Here is a 15,426-nt window from a genome sequence, read left to right as displayed (position 1 = left end):
TGACTGAGCGGCTTCACTTTCACTTTTCACTTTCACCCATTGGAGAAGGAAATGGCAACCCACTCCAATGTTCTTGCCTGGTGTTCAAGAGTTTCAAGCATGTTCATAATACCCAGGGATTGAACCGGGTCTCCTGCATCACTGGCAGATTCTTTACCATCTGAGCCATCAGGGAAGCCCTCATAATTGCCTACTGAAGCCTTATTATCATGATGGCTTTAAAATCTTCGTCAGATAATGCTACCATCTCCATCATCTCAGTGTTGACGTCTCTTTATTGTCGCTTTCTAGTGGAGATCTTCCAGGTAACTCAGATGACAAGTAGTATTTGAAAGCAGTCATTTTCATATTATGTTCTGAGGCTTCTGATCTTATTTAAGCCTTTAGTTTTGGTTGGCTTCCCTAGACACCTGTCTTGGAGGAGAAGAGATGCCACCCATTACTGCCTGGAAGTAGATGTCCAGGTTCCCACTCAACCTCCATTGACACCCAAGAAAGGGTGTCCTCATTCCTGCTGCCCAGAGGTGGGAGTCCAGGCTCCCCTCATGATTATTGATACTGTGAAGGGAAAGAAGAGACAAGCTCATTACTGGCCAGGAGGGATGAAAATCCTAGCTTCCTACTTAGCCTCCCCCCCCACACCACCCCAGTGGTGATGTTGAGGCCCCTCGTTACAGGTCCATGAGGGTGGGAGTCCAGGTTCTCCACTCGACCTTTGTTGGTGTGGCTGGCAGTTGAGTTACAGTTTTTTTCTGGTATTTGGCTGGAGAAGAGAGTTTATCATCTAAATATTTTCTGGATGCCTCTATCCTGGCCCTTTGGGTAGAGAGAGCAGGCTTTGGTTTGGGTGTTACTTAAATCTGTACCTGTTGGTATTTCCTTTTGCCAGCTTCTTAAGTTCCAAGTCTAAGAACTATGAAGCAAAAAGAAAATGCAGGAACTCACCATTACCCAGGTCTGCAGCAGCTCTGCCATTTTCTTTATCTTCCAGAGTTGTCTTAGGTTTATTTTATAACATTGAGGACTTTTAGCTATGTTTAATAGGAAGAATAAGAAAAATATGTCTATCCATCTCAGTATGAATTTTAATATTGTTCATTTATTTACTCAATAACTTTTTTGGGAGTGTCTGTGTTACAACCCAGATGTATGACTGTCTGCTGTGGCTCTCAGCACCCTCCCATTAGGTCTGAGTGGGGCTCTGGGAATCAGTTTCTAAGAAGCTTACCTGGTATTTGGACGTGTACAGACATGTCCATCAACTGTGGCCTTAGATGAACTCCAGGTTGCCTCCCAGGGCTCACTTTCATTCTGTCATTATTTATCCCAGCCCAGGGACTCACTTCCTAGCTGAGGTTTATCAGATAAATGATAAGACACAAAGGCTTCCATTATGAACTGTCTGTGAATATATTTGCATTTAAACAGAAACAAGCAATAATACAACCCTTGGTGGTTGTAGGCTGGGAGGGAGATGGAGGCCCACTTTGGGCCCAGGGATTCCTTCAAGCTCACAGCTGCAGGGAAGTCCTCCACTTGTTTGTAAGAAAGGCCCTGCTTGCCGTGATACAGAATGCCATCTTCTGAGTTAAGGAGGACACATACACACACCACACACCTACACTTACTGCTTAGATGAGACAAATTTTCTCTTCCTTTGAAAACTAGAAAGCAGTTGAATTCAGTCTTTCCTGATTTCAGAATGTGAAACTTGGGTTTTTTTCTTCTGCAAAAGCAAGCTGATAGTCTGGCATCAATAAGCAAACATGGACCAACTAATGTCCATTAAAATGCCCACTTGGGATTAGTAGATACAGGAGTGTTAGTTGCTCAGTTGTGTCCAACTCTATGCGACCCCAGGGACTGTAGCCCACCAGGCTCCTCTGTCTGTGGAATTCTCCAGGCAAGAACACTGGAATGGGTTTCCATGCCCTCCTTCAGGGGATCTTCCCAACCCAGGGATTGAACCAAGGTCTCCTGCATTGCAGGCAGATTCTTTACTGTCTGAGAAGCCCAGTAGATACAGACTACTATATATAAAATAAACAACAAAGTCCTGCTGTATCACACAGGGAGTTATACTCAGTATCCTGTAGTAAACCATAATGGAAAAGAATATGTGTGCGCGTATGTATATACACACATGCACACGCATATGTATAAAACTGAATCACTTTTCTGTACACTGAAAACTAACACAACATTGTAAATTAACTTTACTTCAGTTTTGTTTTTTTTTAATGCCCATTACAGAAATATACTTCCAGTGTATTTTGAAGAAATCAGAAAATTCCTTAGTTCATTTCACAAGCATCCTCTGCATCCTTGTGCCAGTCTTGAAAGAAGTTGTGATGAGTCTCTGTAAAAGGCTCCACAGCCCTACCCTAGAGATGTAGCCAGGACCTAAATAAGGCTAAACCCCAAAGGGAGAGCCCTGAGGTTTAGGAGGGGAGCAGGAAGGAGGCCAGTCCAGCAGGGAGAGCTTTCACTGCTGTCCAGAGTCCAGCTAATAGCTGGAAAGAAAGGAAATGATGCAGGTTAGATGAGAAACTGATTGCCTCTAGTGAAAATGAGCTGTGCAAAGCAGCATAAAGTAAGATAGCAGGTGCAGGGAGAGGGCAAGAGAAGAGGTCATGCAAAGCCTTTGGAGTGGCCTCCCCTGAGGACCATGGTGTGCCTCGTGGTCCTCAGTCTCCCCACGCCACACCGTGACGTGTTCTCTTGGCTGTGTTGTACTGTGTGATATTTCCTACTGAACACATCCAAACACAGAAGATCCTGTATATGAAGGGGGCTTCCCAGGTGGCGCTAGCGGTAAAGAACCCGCCTGCTGATGCAGGAGACATGAGACGTGGGTTCGATCCCTGGAGAAGGAAGTGGAAACACACTCCAGTATACTTGCCTAGAGAATCCCATGGACAGAGGAGCCTGACAGGCTACAGTCCATAGTGTTGCAAAGAGTTGGACATGACTGAAGTGACTTAGCACACAAGCATATATGTAAAAGTGTTCGTTCCAATCTTGTTTATGTTCCCCCAAGTTTGGAAAGCTCTAATTATCCAATGTTATGGTTATAGAAATAATGGTTCTGTACTAAATCATTTCATTTTAAACAAAACACAAATAACCTGGGACAAGCAGCTTTATGACTGGGGGGAAGCAGAAAAGGAAAGCTGTAGAAATCCTGTGATTTGCAAAAATATGGACATGATTGGATACTAAAGGGAATTCAGAAACAAAAAACATTTGTTGGAGAGGTGGAGTAGATGTTTTTCTTTTGTAGGTTCCGTTAGTACATAACAGTAAATTGAAACCAATTCAAAAGTGCAGATATTTCTGGAAGAATTGCAGTCATGCCCGACTCAGTTTTATTTGGCAAGCAAAGGAAAATACGTCCTCGAGGTGTGAGGGTGGGCCTACCGAAAAGAGGCAAAGAGAAGCGAGAGGCTCAATTTTGGCTCTTCTTTTTATATGTTTTCTCTCCTCCCCTTGAGCCTGTCCTATGTAAATTGGGCTAGCCAGGAGGGCTGTTTGCTTCACCTGAGGTTCTCACTCTGGTCCTCGGACCTGCCTTTGTTCTATTCTCGTGTGCTTTTTCCTTTCTTTGTCTTTTAGCCACCACTATTTTAGACACGTTTTCTTTATTCTAATTACGTAACACCACCCTCCAAAGACTTGAGCACAAGGTGACTTGTGCTTGGGGTGTTTATGGAAGTTCATGGCTTCCTTTAAATAAGAACAAGGAAACAAATGAACTAGTAAAAAGCTTGTTTACTTATACACAGATAATTCCAAGGGAGAGCCACTTTGAGAATGATTTTTCTAATACAACTGTGTCTGCTGTGTGTAGAAAATCACACCCTCCAGCTTCAAGTATTTGAAGAAATAACTTACCTGTTATTTCACACAGTCATGTTTTCTGGAATGCCAACACTAATTTAAGGAGGCTGTGTGCTTTGTATCTACATCAGACTGTCATCTAAACAACTGCCTCTGCTTGATAAATGGAAGCAGAGATTCTTAGGAGATAAGAATTTGACCATCTTATTTAGAGGCTTCAGATACCAGATGCTCCTGACACGTCTCTCTCGGTGCTGCTCTGAGGTCTCAGGAAGTCATCTATTCCTCTGTTATAGTTTCAGTAATAAAAGGAGATAGCTGCCTGTATTTTATACCCTGTTCTGAGTTGTGCCAGAGTTTGGTAGCTTGGCAAAATGCAGTTATTTTAGCCCCAGTGCAAATTCTCCCTGGCTCACTCTGAAGTTTTAGCATCAAGAGACTTCTTCATACAGAATGTTTTCCATTTGCTTATCAGTAACACACACGCCAACCATTTTCCTCAGAACAATACAGCTTATCTCACTACCTTAAGATGTATTGGGTAATTTATACTTCTAGAATCTAGAAACTAACATGTAGTTTAAAAAAAAAAATGTAGAAGAAGCTAGTCTGAAAAGGCTGCATACTATATAATTTGAGTTATATGACATTCTGGAAAAGACAAAACTATGGAGATAGTAAAAGGATCAGAGGTTGCCAAGATTTCCGGGGCATTGAAACTGTTATTCTGCACGATGGTATAGTGGTGGATACATGTTATCATACATTTGTCAAAACCCATAAAATATACAGCACAGTGAGCTCGAATGTAAACTGTGGACTTTAATTCATAATAATATATTAATTTTGGCTCATCAGTTGTAACAAGGGGCTTCCAGGGTGGCTCGGTGGTGAAGAATCCGCCTGCCAATGCAGGACACACAAGAGACACGGGTTCGATCCCTGGTTTGGGAAGATCCCCTGGAGGAGGGCACTGCAACCCAATCCAGTGTTCTTGCCTAGAGAACCCCATGGACAGAGAAGCCTGGTGGACCGTAGTCCGTGGGGTCCTGTGGAATCGGACACAACTGAGCAACTGAGCATGCACGCACTCATAAATTATAAAAATATTAACCACACTAAGATGTTAACAATCGGGGTGCAAGGCGAGGGATGATATGGAAATTCTCTTTTTTTTCCCACTCAATTTTTGGAGCCCTAAAACTGCTCAAAAAAAACTTTTAATTAAAAAAAAACAAAAATAGTTTGGCCTCATGGCATCTCCATGGACCTAGGGAAAGCCGAAGATGATGGTGTCATTCTACTTAAGTATTCTTTGTTACCCAACATGTAACCTTCAAGCAATTTCATTTGAAAATAGTTATCAGTACATTAAATCTCCTCTCTCTCTGGTGGTTGCTGCTATTGCTAGTCTCTTTCTTTAAAAAGAAACCAAAAAGAAAAAGAAGAATACACAATGAGCTTACCCTCTTCTCGAGAAGTTCCTGTTTTCCTCCATCAGAGATTCTGTTAACCTCTTCCAAGATCCAAACAGTTGGCAACTTTGCGACACTGCAGAGGCTGCTTACTCCACATTCTAGGTGTTTTGGCCAAAAAAGAAAGGTAGCACTTGCTGCCCTTTGTAGGTCTGTTCTAACCAGCAAAATGAATGGCTTGGTTCCTTCAGCACAAGAGGGGTGCTCTTCCCTTTCCTGTGGTGTGGGAAGAGGGATGGCTGTATAATCCCTGTAGTAAATATCTACATGTTGTAGAAAGTATCTCTTGGAATAGCGTAAGTCATGATAAGTACTTGTCCTGACTAGCCAAAGGAAAACCTACACTTAACAAATTTACAAATCAATCAAAGAAAGATGTGTACTAAGTACTGCATTTTACAGCATATAAAATACATTTCTCTCTAGAGGGGAAAAAATGTATCCAGCAGTTACCGTGCATTCAATGTGCCTTTATTACACATATGTACCCAGTGAGAGGCAAAAAAACAGTGAGCTGGCATAAAGGCAGAGGAAATCCGTATTATCTCATGATGTCAGCAGTATCGGTACTCTCATGAACAAGATGAAATTTCTTGCCTGGAAGACCACAGTAAAATTATATTCAACACCCAGAAAGATAGTAAAAGTTTTCTTTTCTGAAGAATGTCTTAAGAAATGGGATGAGTCTTATTTATATACCACCTGCACATATTATATGTCAGCAGAGTTAAGCAAGGTTTTCTATGGGCCTTCAATCTGATTTTCCTCTGTCTTGGGCTTGATTATCCATCTAGAACTCTGATGAGGGTGCAAGAAATATGTCCCTAGCTCATTTGAGGCCACCAAGCTCAGGAATCAGTTTCTACTTGCTACCAAAAACGTGTGGGATGAAGTCATAATAGTTCACCTCCATGGTTCAAGAAAAATGAATGCAACCCAGTCATCCTGGATTTTCTCTGAAAGTTCCTAGGCTCTATAATTATTTAAAACATCATAAATGAACTAAGAGGAAGTAGGGAGTAGAAAGTAAAATTTAAAGACATATATGATCATACATTTTAATTTAGTTCTGGAAGAGAGAAGAAACTTTTCTGACTCTCTGAATGACCTTTCTCTTTCTGTTCACTAATAAACTCATGGGTAGAATAAGAATCAGTCAAGGTGGCAAGAAAGTCAGCAGAGGGCTGCAGGACCAATACTATCAGCTGGAGTTCTCTGCTTCCAGATGTGCTGACATATCTGATTACTTGCTCTAAGGACACACAGGGCTTCCCTGGGGGCTCAGTGGTAAAGAACCCACCTGCCAATGCTGGAGACGTGGGTTCCATCCCTGGGCTGGGAAGATCCCCTGGAGAAGGAAATGGCAACCCACTCCAGCATTCTTGTCTGGGAAATCCCGCAGACAGAGGAGCCTAGCTGGCTACAGTCCATGGGTCACAAAGAGTCAGACACGACTGAGCGACTAAACAAGGGCAAACAGAATAGTCTACATGAAGAGCACTGATAATTCTTGTAGGAGACATTTGTGCTTAAAGTTGGACTCTGGGAAGACAGTTTCTCAGCCTTGTTCATGTCTCTGTCCTTTGCAGGGCAACAGGCTTTGGCTTCTTGAATGCACTGTGCAAAGCAGCGGCCGTCCTGGGAAACTTGATATTTGGCTCCCTGGTCAGCATCACCAAAGCTATCCCCATCCTGCTGGCCTCCACCGTGCTGGTGTGTGGAGGACTCGTGGGGCTGCGCCTGCCTGACACACGAACCCAGGTCCTGATGTAATGGGAAAAAAGCCATCCATCCTACACTTCCTTCTCCTGCCCTGGGTCAACTCCCCCTACTGACTCAAGGCTCCAGAAAGGTGGTCAAATACCAGAACACTAACCTGCTGTGACAACAAAGTAGATGCCTGCCGTCTCATCCCTTCAGTGTGATTGTGCAGGGTTTGGGGGTTGGTTTTTTTCTTTTTTTTTTTTCATGCATTGTTGTCTTTCCTAACTGTGATGCTACTGCCTTCCAGAAATCAGAATTTTTTAAGTGTCTTGTGAGTCGGGCCTTCCCGAGATCCTCCTCATTGAAGGTTCAGAAGCTAAGAAGAGGACTGAACTGCTGTAAGAAACAATCCTGCTTCTAATTCAGCGTTCACGGGAAAGATAAATCGGGGTATTAGTGCATCTGTGCTGAGGGGAGAGATTTTTTTTTTTTTTTGCAGTGATATTTCCTGTTTACTTAGAAAAGGACACCCAGCAATTCTTGCTGTTACAGCAGGGCCTTTCAAAAGAAAAGAAAAAAAAAAAAGCCCTGCGGCACCAAACTGAATTGGGTGGGGCTCTTTCAGGCTTGACAATTAAGATGACTCTGCTGACAAGAAAAATAGAGGCTCTGCAGTTGGCAACAAAGATCTGTGAGCGGCATGAGCAAGATTTCTGCCAGGAAGCCTGACGAAGTTCTGCAAAATACGAGGAAAGGGGCCTTTAGTCGTGTCTGTGATTGTGGCACGTGGTTCAGAATGTCAGATGGTCATAACTCAGATCTTCAGCCTGCCTTCACCTCCGCCCTGCTCCCACTCCTGGCTGCCATCCATCTTGCCAGATAACATAATCAATGGGAAAAAGCCACTTTCTAACTGGGTCTGCCCACCTGATTCCGCCATTCTGGCAAACTCTCTCAAGATTGTCAGCCATCTAAGTTGTAAGTTGAAAGTGAGTTAGAAATTCAGACCTAAAGCCATTTGTAAATGCCAAATGATACCTCGAGGGGACCGGTGTCTTGGGGCCAGTGTTCCTGGGGAAGTAACATTGGATTTTCTAACAGTGCCCCTGGCTGGAGCCATTCAGTGTGTTCCTAGCCGCTGCCTCTGTGTGAAATGCTGCCTCTGCGTGAAATCGCGGCCTGCTGAGCTCTGTGGAGCCCTTGGGCAGACAAGGGTTGCATCTCCTGGGGGCTTTTGGCTGCTCACTTTACCTCTGGAATTCTCCTGGCCTGCAAGAGAGAGGTTAGCAGGACATTCCCACAGGCTGTCAGCTATGTGACCTTCTCACCCCTTGGGGCTGCCCCTCCTCCACGCTGGTCCTTTTTACTCATCTTCTTTGAAATCTGAGACCTCCAAGTCGACTTGCAGTGATGACCAGCAGCCAGGAATAAATCCCATATTAAAACAATATTCCTTTTTTAAATTCCCTGTGTCTTGTTAGAGGGTTATCCTTGTTACTTATTATAGGCATTTCCAACAGGTCATCGCCCTGGGCCTCCAGGAAGGGAGATCGTTTGTTACCAAGAGTCATGACACTCAAAGATGTCTTCACCCCAGAGGGCACTCCGCCTCTCTCTCCCCTTCCTCCTGATCCTCCTAGAGCTCCAGACTGCAGAGTTCAGACTGTGAAAAGCTGCTTTCGTTAACATAAGCCATTAATCGACTCTCCCTTGAAGTAATTCAGGCCTACATGGGGCGGCAGCCTGGTGTGGGGGTGCTGACAGGAAGAGGGCAGCTCCCTGGGGATGCAGGCTCCTGGCCAGAATATCAGGAAAACTCAAACCCCAAACTACAAAGGCGGCTGGAAGAAGGCAAACCAGTAAAGACTAGATGGGATCTAGTAGAACGATATCAATAAATCTATTAGAACAATGTCAACGGAAAGAAGCAGAACTCTCACCTCTGCCTTCTGGAATATTGTTGAAAAACAAAGACAAGTCAGACAACCCATGAACATATCCTGGGTGTTCTTCATTATGTACTCTTTTCCCCACCTACCCCTATGGGTTATCTTTTTCAAAGAGACATATCTGGGGACCTGAGCAGGTTTTTTAGTTGAATGTCACATGTGCAATGCTAACTGCTCAAGTGACAAGTGTATCTCCACCAACCCATTCAAAAGAGAAATAGAAACTTGCATGGATGCTACTATCTCTAGATCTTCTACCACAGTCAACTTTGCTTACTGTACTGTCTTTACTTTTAGAAATGTCTTGGATGTCTGTGATCGTTTTAAATGCATCAAATATGCAGAGCACAGTTTACATAGAATTTTATCTGAATGCGTGATGGATCAGAATAGGATTAACCAGCAGAACCACACTGGATGAGACCTGCCTGCATGCATCCCCTTTGGAATGACCTTTCTTGACCTTCTTGTCACTTGAATCCAAACCTCCCAGGTGGCCCAAGAGGGATCTCTTCTAATCTTCTGGACGGTCTGCGGTCACAAACCTTCTTGGCCACCACCTTCCCTGTAGTTTTCTCTGCCTTCACATTGTTCCCTGCCCACACTGGCATTTCTATGAGAGAGCTCAGGTTCTTCTCCAACTATGTGGTGTGGCCTGTCTGGCTTGTTGTGGGGTGAGCAGGATTAAGATAGAGCCGTGCGATTAGACAGAAACTCTCAATTCTATCCACTGCAGCAGGCTGTTGGCACTCGGACACGCAGCCAGGGTCTCATTTCATCTGCAATAGAAAGAAAATGAGAGTACATGCGTAAATGGAAGCCTGGGAAACAGTCCCACTGGCTCCTAGATTTCTAACTCCTTTTCTATCTAAAATTTCCTCACGTGCTTTGAATCAATCCAGAACGTTCCCGAATCCTGTTATTATCACTGGTCCTCTCAGTAGGAAACAAACCCAGCTGTTCCATTCTGTAAGTACTGAACCATATTATACCCCCAGTAATAGGTTTTACCCTCCTCTCATTTAATCTCACCGCCTTGGAAACCAAACCCAGTAGCCAGGGATTATTTTACACCCTAAGGACTAACCCTGGGAGATAAGACAGATGGGTCCTAGCCCAAACTCTCCCACTAACCAACAGGGAGACCCAGATCTCACTGAGGAGGGTGTAAATCATTGAGTATCTCTGATCCTCTGTTGCCTCATCTGTGGAGCAAAGAATTGGGACTAATTTGCTGCTGGGACTAGTCCAAGACTCTAGAAGACCCTCACAAATATAGGTTCATCTTACTGTCTACCTTCTTCTGATGCTAAACTCATCTTTACAAGCACCAAACAGGTTGAATTTAGAAACTGAAAAAACTAGGCAAGCTTGCAAGAGCTCAGGAAGTTGTTTGGGAAGGCCCTGTGGGACAGGTGAGAGGGTGGTTCCCGTGTTGTTTGTGCCGCAGCTTCTTAGAATCCCAAGCACCATCTCCATTCACTGTTGGTCTGGTGGTTCCCAGTGCCTGCCCAGGAAAGAGCCCCGCCCTGCGGGACACAGACGTTAGAAGCCTCGCTCATCGGTCCTATGAGAAAGGATGCCCCCCAGAGCTCTCCTGGCTCTACTCCATTGCACTGATGAAACATGGTCTTATGTGATTTTATCTGACTTGTCAGATGCACCTTCATTTACAAATCTCACTGAATCTAAGTTCAGGTTTGCACTAAATTATGTCACTGCTCTTCTGGATGTCTTGGGATATCCAGCGAGAGGTAGGAAAAGAAATGTAATGACAGAGATAACTGAGAAGGTCCAGGATAACTGAGAAGGTTCTAATCAAGAGATTAGGGCAGAAGCAAGATTTCCCAAGGCCTGGGGTCATTTCTAAAGCATTCCATGGAAATAGCTTCTGATTCCCTCTGCCAATCAAAACAGAATATGATATTCTCCCAATTTTTTTCTGTCTCCAAATAGCCTTTACCTATTTATCTTCAGTAAAACCCCTCACTTGTTCATGCATTCAGGGTTCTCAAGCCAGAAATGCCTGGATTTGGCCTTCACCTGGTGTCATGGAAAGGCAATTGGTTGATTGTTAAGGGCATGTTGCCTGGATATTTGCATTTCCATTAACTTCTATATCACTCTGTACTCAGTCCAGGTACCAAACCTACAGAAATACCAGTCAACTTGCCTCAACAAAAAGAAGGGCACAGAAGGGCACTCTGAAATGGACTGTACATTTCTTACAGTTTTTGTTTCTGCAAGCAAGTGTGTTTTGAGTAAAGCTTCTCTCACAACCTGTAAGGTAGACAAAGTTGTCAGTAGCTTCTTGATTTGTTGTGTGTCCCTTCCTTGTTTCAGGTGTGGAGCGACAGTTCTCCCTGTGATGTTCTTTTGCTCTAAATACTGACTGCTCTTCCTATCCACGGTGTCTTTCCAACCAGACACAGCCGTTTCCAGGACTGACTTTCCTCTCTCTCCAACAAGACCTCCTCAGTCCGGTTTAGGAATCGCAGGATTTGAGTGGCAAGGATACAGTTCATGGGCCTAGTTTCAGGTTATTAGCACTGGATGGAGGAAGGGCCTGGGTAGAACATTCACGATCACTTGTCATCTCGTGAATAAATATTTATTAACTTGCATGTGCTATTGAATAGGTTGAGGCACTGTATTGTATGCAGGTAGTTAAAACCCTTTGCAGGACTTAAATAATGACAGGGAAATGGGGAGAATGAAAGAGAAAACATCTGTAATGGTGGTGGGGGGGTGTCTTATATTGATTTCCATTACCTGTTGATACCCCCTCCCCATAAACACAAAATGTAATTTTTCCAAATTTAAAAGAAGTAATAGCCTACTGTGGGCAGTGCAGAAACTGCTCAGAAATTGGCACTGTCTTTGACAATTGCTTGGCCTTTGTTGGAGGGACTACTGACTGGTACCTACTTGGAACTGAGGAAAGTGGAGCCATACATGTTATATTTCTTTAAATATCCTGGCAAGAAGCTGTGCTGAGGTGTTAAAGAAAAAGAATCAGCAGCAAAGATGGCCCCATCTGTAGAGAGGTGCTGGTCTGTAAAGTTCTGGTTTCTTCTGGGGCCTTCTTTTTCATGGCCTAAACTCCTGGCGGTGCTGGCGAGCCTGTAGAGAGCAGCAGAGTCAGCAAGTCCCCCAGCTGCTGCCGGTCCCCGCCTCGGCTTCCCGGGGCGTTTGCCTTGTGATGCTGGGGACTTGTGATGAAGTCAGCTGTCTGCAGATCCCCTCATCTTTACTCTCAGCATATAAGCCACCCAGAAAACAAGGCCTGACAGTCAGTGGCGGGCGATGTTCAGACTTCAGTTTAAGGCCAGCACGTGGTGTTGCAAAGTGTCTGAAGTTGCAAACGGCCTTTGGGGGCTGAGGCCCGAGGTGCAAGCAGGTGGTTGTCAGCGACCCGCCTCCTTCCCCTCCCAGAGTCTCTACTTCTTTTTGTTCCACTGACTTTCTCCTCCTTCCCTCCTCCAGGCAGGACTCACTGACCTCCTGACTCTCGCAGCATAGAAATCAAGGCTGAGCTTGATCGGGGCTCTTAGGACTAAGGAATGTGATGCTGTGCTGGCTGGAGGCTGGAGAGGCCCCGGGAAGGGCAGCGGGTGTCAGCAGGTGTGAGCTCTTGACCATTGGGTTTGACAAGCTCCCCATGCTGGGCAAGATTTCCAGCTGCTTCCCAGCTCCGGCACACGATGGGCTGGGCACCACTGGCATGAAATCTGAGTGAGGTCCATCTGAGCAAGTCCATTTCTGAGGCAGAAGTCTTAGAGGTCAAAGCTTGACTCCTGAAAAGCAAGAAGGCTTGCAGTGAGGTGCCTGGAATTCATAGACCCGGAGGCGGTAGACACACCCTCATACTTGGTGCAGAAGGCTGGGTGCCTTCCATGCAGGTGGGGGTGGGGGTGTGTATTTATTTATTTACTTATTGGCATACCTTGAGACATGTGGGATCTTAGTTCAGCAACCAGGGAGCAAAACCATGCCCCCTGCATGGCAAGTGCTGAGTCTTAACCACTGGACTGCCAGGGAAGTCCTGAGTTTAAGTGCTGAAGCTGCAGAGGGTGCCTACTGTCTGCCTACTCTACCATGTCTGTGCTGGCTTCATGACAAGAGTATCCAGAACTGGAAGGAGGAGAAAGCAGACCCTGGCCCTCTGTTCAGACTCTCACAGGGCTTCACAGTAGCTAGCGGCCCACCCTGGAAGTTGGGGTGCAGAGTCCTAAGCAGATTTCAGGTGCCTGGAGAGCGACTGACAGAGCTGCTCACAGGGGCCAAGTCATCAAAAGCCAGGGAGGGGCTGAAGCAACTGCAAACCGATTCCTCAGAGCCGACCATTTCAGGAATTTTGTGAGCCAGTTGAGAAACAGTCATTTTTAAAAAAAATTTTAGTTAGAGGATAATTACTTAACAATATTGTGATGGTTGCTGTCATACATCAACATGAATCAGCCTTAGGTACACACATGTCCCCTCCCTCCCCACCCCACCTCTCTAGGCTGTCACAGAACACCTGCTTTGATTCCCTGTGTCATACACCAAACTCCCACTGGCGATCTGTTTTATCTATGGTAATGTATATGTTTCAATGCTCTTCTCTCAAATCATCCCACCCTCTCCTTCCCCCACTGTATCCAAAAGTCTGTTCTCTATGTCTGAGAAACAGCCATTATTAAACATTTAACACATGTGAACTTACAGTCATTATATTTTAAAGCAAAGGTAAAAAATATTCAGAACTCATCACTTTCTAATTATTTTCTTCCATCTTAGTATTATCTATGCCTTTGACATAATCAACGGCTACTCTGTCTGTGTGATAGAAATACCTGTGATCCTGGGTTCCTTAGCATCTCTTCCCAACTGCAGGTCCCATGATTTCACCTTTGTAACTTGAAATCGGCCATGGTGGGAGTACTTACACCACAAATACTGATAGATGCTACAAATCAGACTCCTCCCACCAGACAGTGGTCTGCATACCGCTTCCTAAAGCCCTGACCAGTACGTGGCCACCCACTCCATTGACCTGGACCACACCAAATTGAGTCCCCTGGGTTTGCAGGTCAGCATTGCCCATCAACCCAAGAGAAGGAAAACCTGAGCAAGTTCAACCTCACGTCGGTATGCAAAGGTTACTTTCTGCATTTGTGTTGATTCCGAATAACACCCGCATTGCAGAGAATCCACCACTTCTTTAAGTATTGTTCCTTCCAGGGCAATGTACAGCAAATTGGCTATTTATGCTGTACAAACAGAAATTCATTTGTTTGAAGTTACAAAGCATCTCCCCTCTCACACCCAAGTAGGTGTTGAAAAACGACAACTCCTTCCTTGCCTTTGACATTTAGCAGGCCTGACTAGATAGAACTGGACAGTTTGGCTTAATCTCATTTCCTCTGCTATTGTTATACATTTATTGTACTGTATCTATGTCCTAAATCAAAAGAAAAAAGAAATGTGCTTTCCTGATATGTGTTTCATACTATCCAAAATGTGGTTATGTATCCTTGTCTTGATCCAGGAACACACTGAACAGACCATACATCCTTTATTAATGTCAACATCCTGTAAATAAAGTCCTAGAAGAGCTTTTTCTTTCGGGTGGATCTCCATTTCAGACATGTAAAACCCAACAATTCACTCTCCTTTGCGATGAGATCTTGGCAGTGGTCCTCTTCTTGGTTTTGGCGCTGGGCGTTTTGTTATGTCTTGTTTCTCGTCTGTTTTTATGCTCTGTAAGCCTTCCTGCTACGAATGTTCCCTTTACTCCCAAGTGCACTGTATATATGTGCTGCATGTGTGAACCCCAATAAATTCTGTTTCAGGTTTTTGGAGTTTTCCTCTTAAGTACAGCTGGTCCTCTTGTGAACTCATCTTTCTGGAATGCTCCTCTGTGTCTGATTCCCATATTACCAAAATGTTTGACCAAGTGTGTTTTAACAAATGCCCAAGACAGCCATGTGTAACCTTGTGTGAGTGAGGGCATGCTCCATCGGGTGACTCGTGTACAGCGTAAGTCTATCAGCTGTGGACGTGTGTATACATTTATGTGCCAGACAACTAACATTCATGTAACAGCTGCAAAGATACTTAATGGACATCCAATTAATAAAAGAGCATTTTTTGCTCCATTATATTCAAATAAAGATTGCCGTGTGACTGACTTTCCCTTGCAAATGTGACCTGACCCTTAAAAAAAATAAGTACTTTTTAAAATGTCTTGAGCATAAAGAAAAACTGTTTCCTTTGATTCAGACTTATTTGAATTGTTTCCGTGGGTTGGTATCATGGGTACTGATGTATAGTTTGATTTCACAGGAATACATTCTAATTGTTAGCCAGGACCAATGGGAAAAAGGTATTTGTGGGGGAGCTGGTGGCAGAGCAGATGCGGTGTTCATCTGCCCCAGAGCAGGAATGGCAAACTGATTTTCTCTAGCACGTTA

The 15,426-nt window shown here is 44.4% G+C and overlaps 1 protein-coding gene and 1 long non-coding RNA gene across 2 annotated transcripts in view; one reads left to right on the top strand and one right to left on the bottom strand.

The window, feature by feature from the left end:
- LOC120852605 (synaptic vesicle glycoprotein 2C) overlaps positions 1-7,604 on the top strand; it is a 169,441-nt gene extending 161,837 nt beyond the window's left edge. Inside the window, exon 12 of the mRNA XM_040225936.1 lies at positions 6,905-7,604. Coding sequence (XP_040081870.1) covers positions 6,905-7,088 — 184 coding nt within the window. The 3' untranslated portion in view covers positions 7,089-7,604. The remainder of the gene's footprint in view (positions 1-6,904) is intronic.
- LOC120852606 lies at positions 130-15,223 on the bottom strand. Its single transcript, XR_005718593.1, has 3 exons — positions 13,517-15,223; positions 3,989-3,993; positions 130-141 (listed from the first exon to the last, which is right to left on the bottom strand). It is a non-coding gene; the product is annotated as an uncharacterized LOC120852606 (long non-coding RNA).
- Between the last annotated feature and the right edge of the window lie 203 nt (positions 15,224-15,426).

The sequence above is a fragment of the Oryx dammah genome, unplaced genomic scaffold (assembly GCF_014754425.2).
Source record: "Oryx dammah isolate SB20612 unplaced genomic scaffold, SCBI_Odam_1.1 HiC_scaffold_26, whole genome shotgun sequence".
NCBI classification, from domain to species: Eukaryota; Metazoa; Chordata; class Mammalia; order Artiodactyla; family Bovidae; genus Oryx; species Oryx dammah.
Note: the sequence above shows the minus strand (reverse complement) of the source record. Positions and strands in the feature narration are given on the sequence as shown.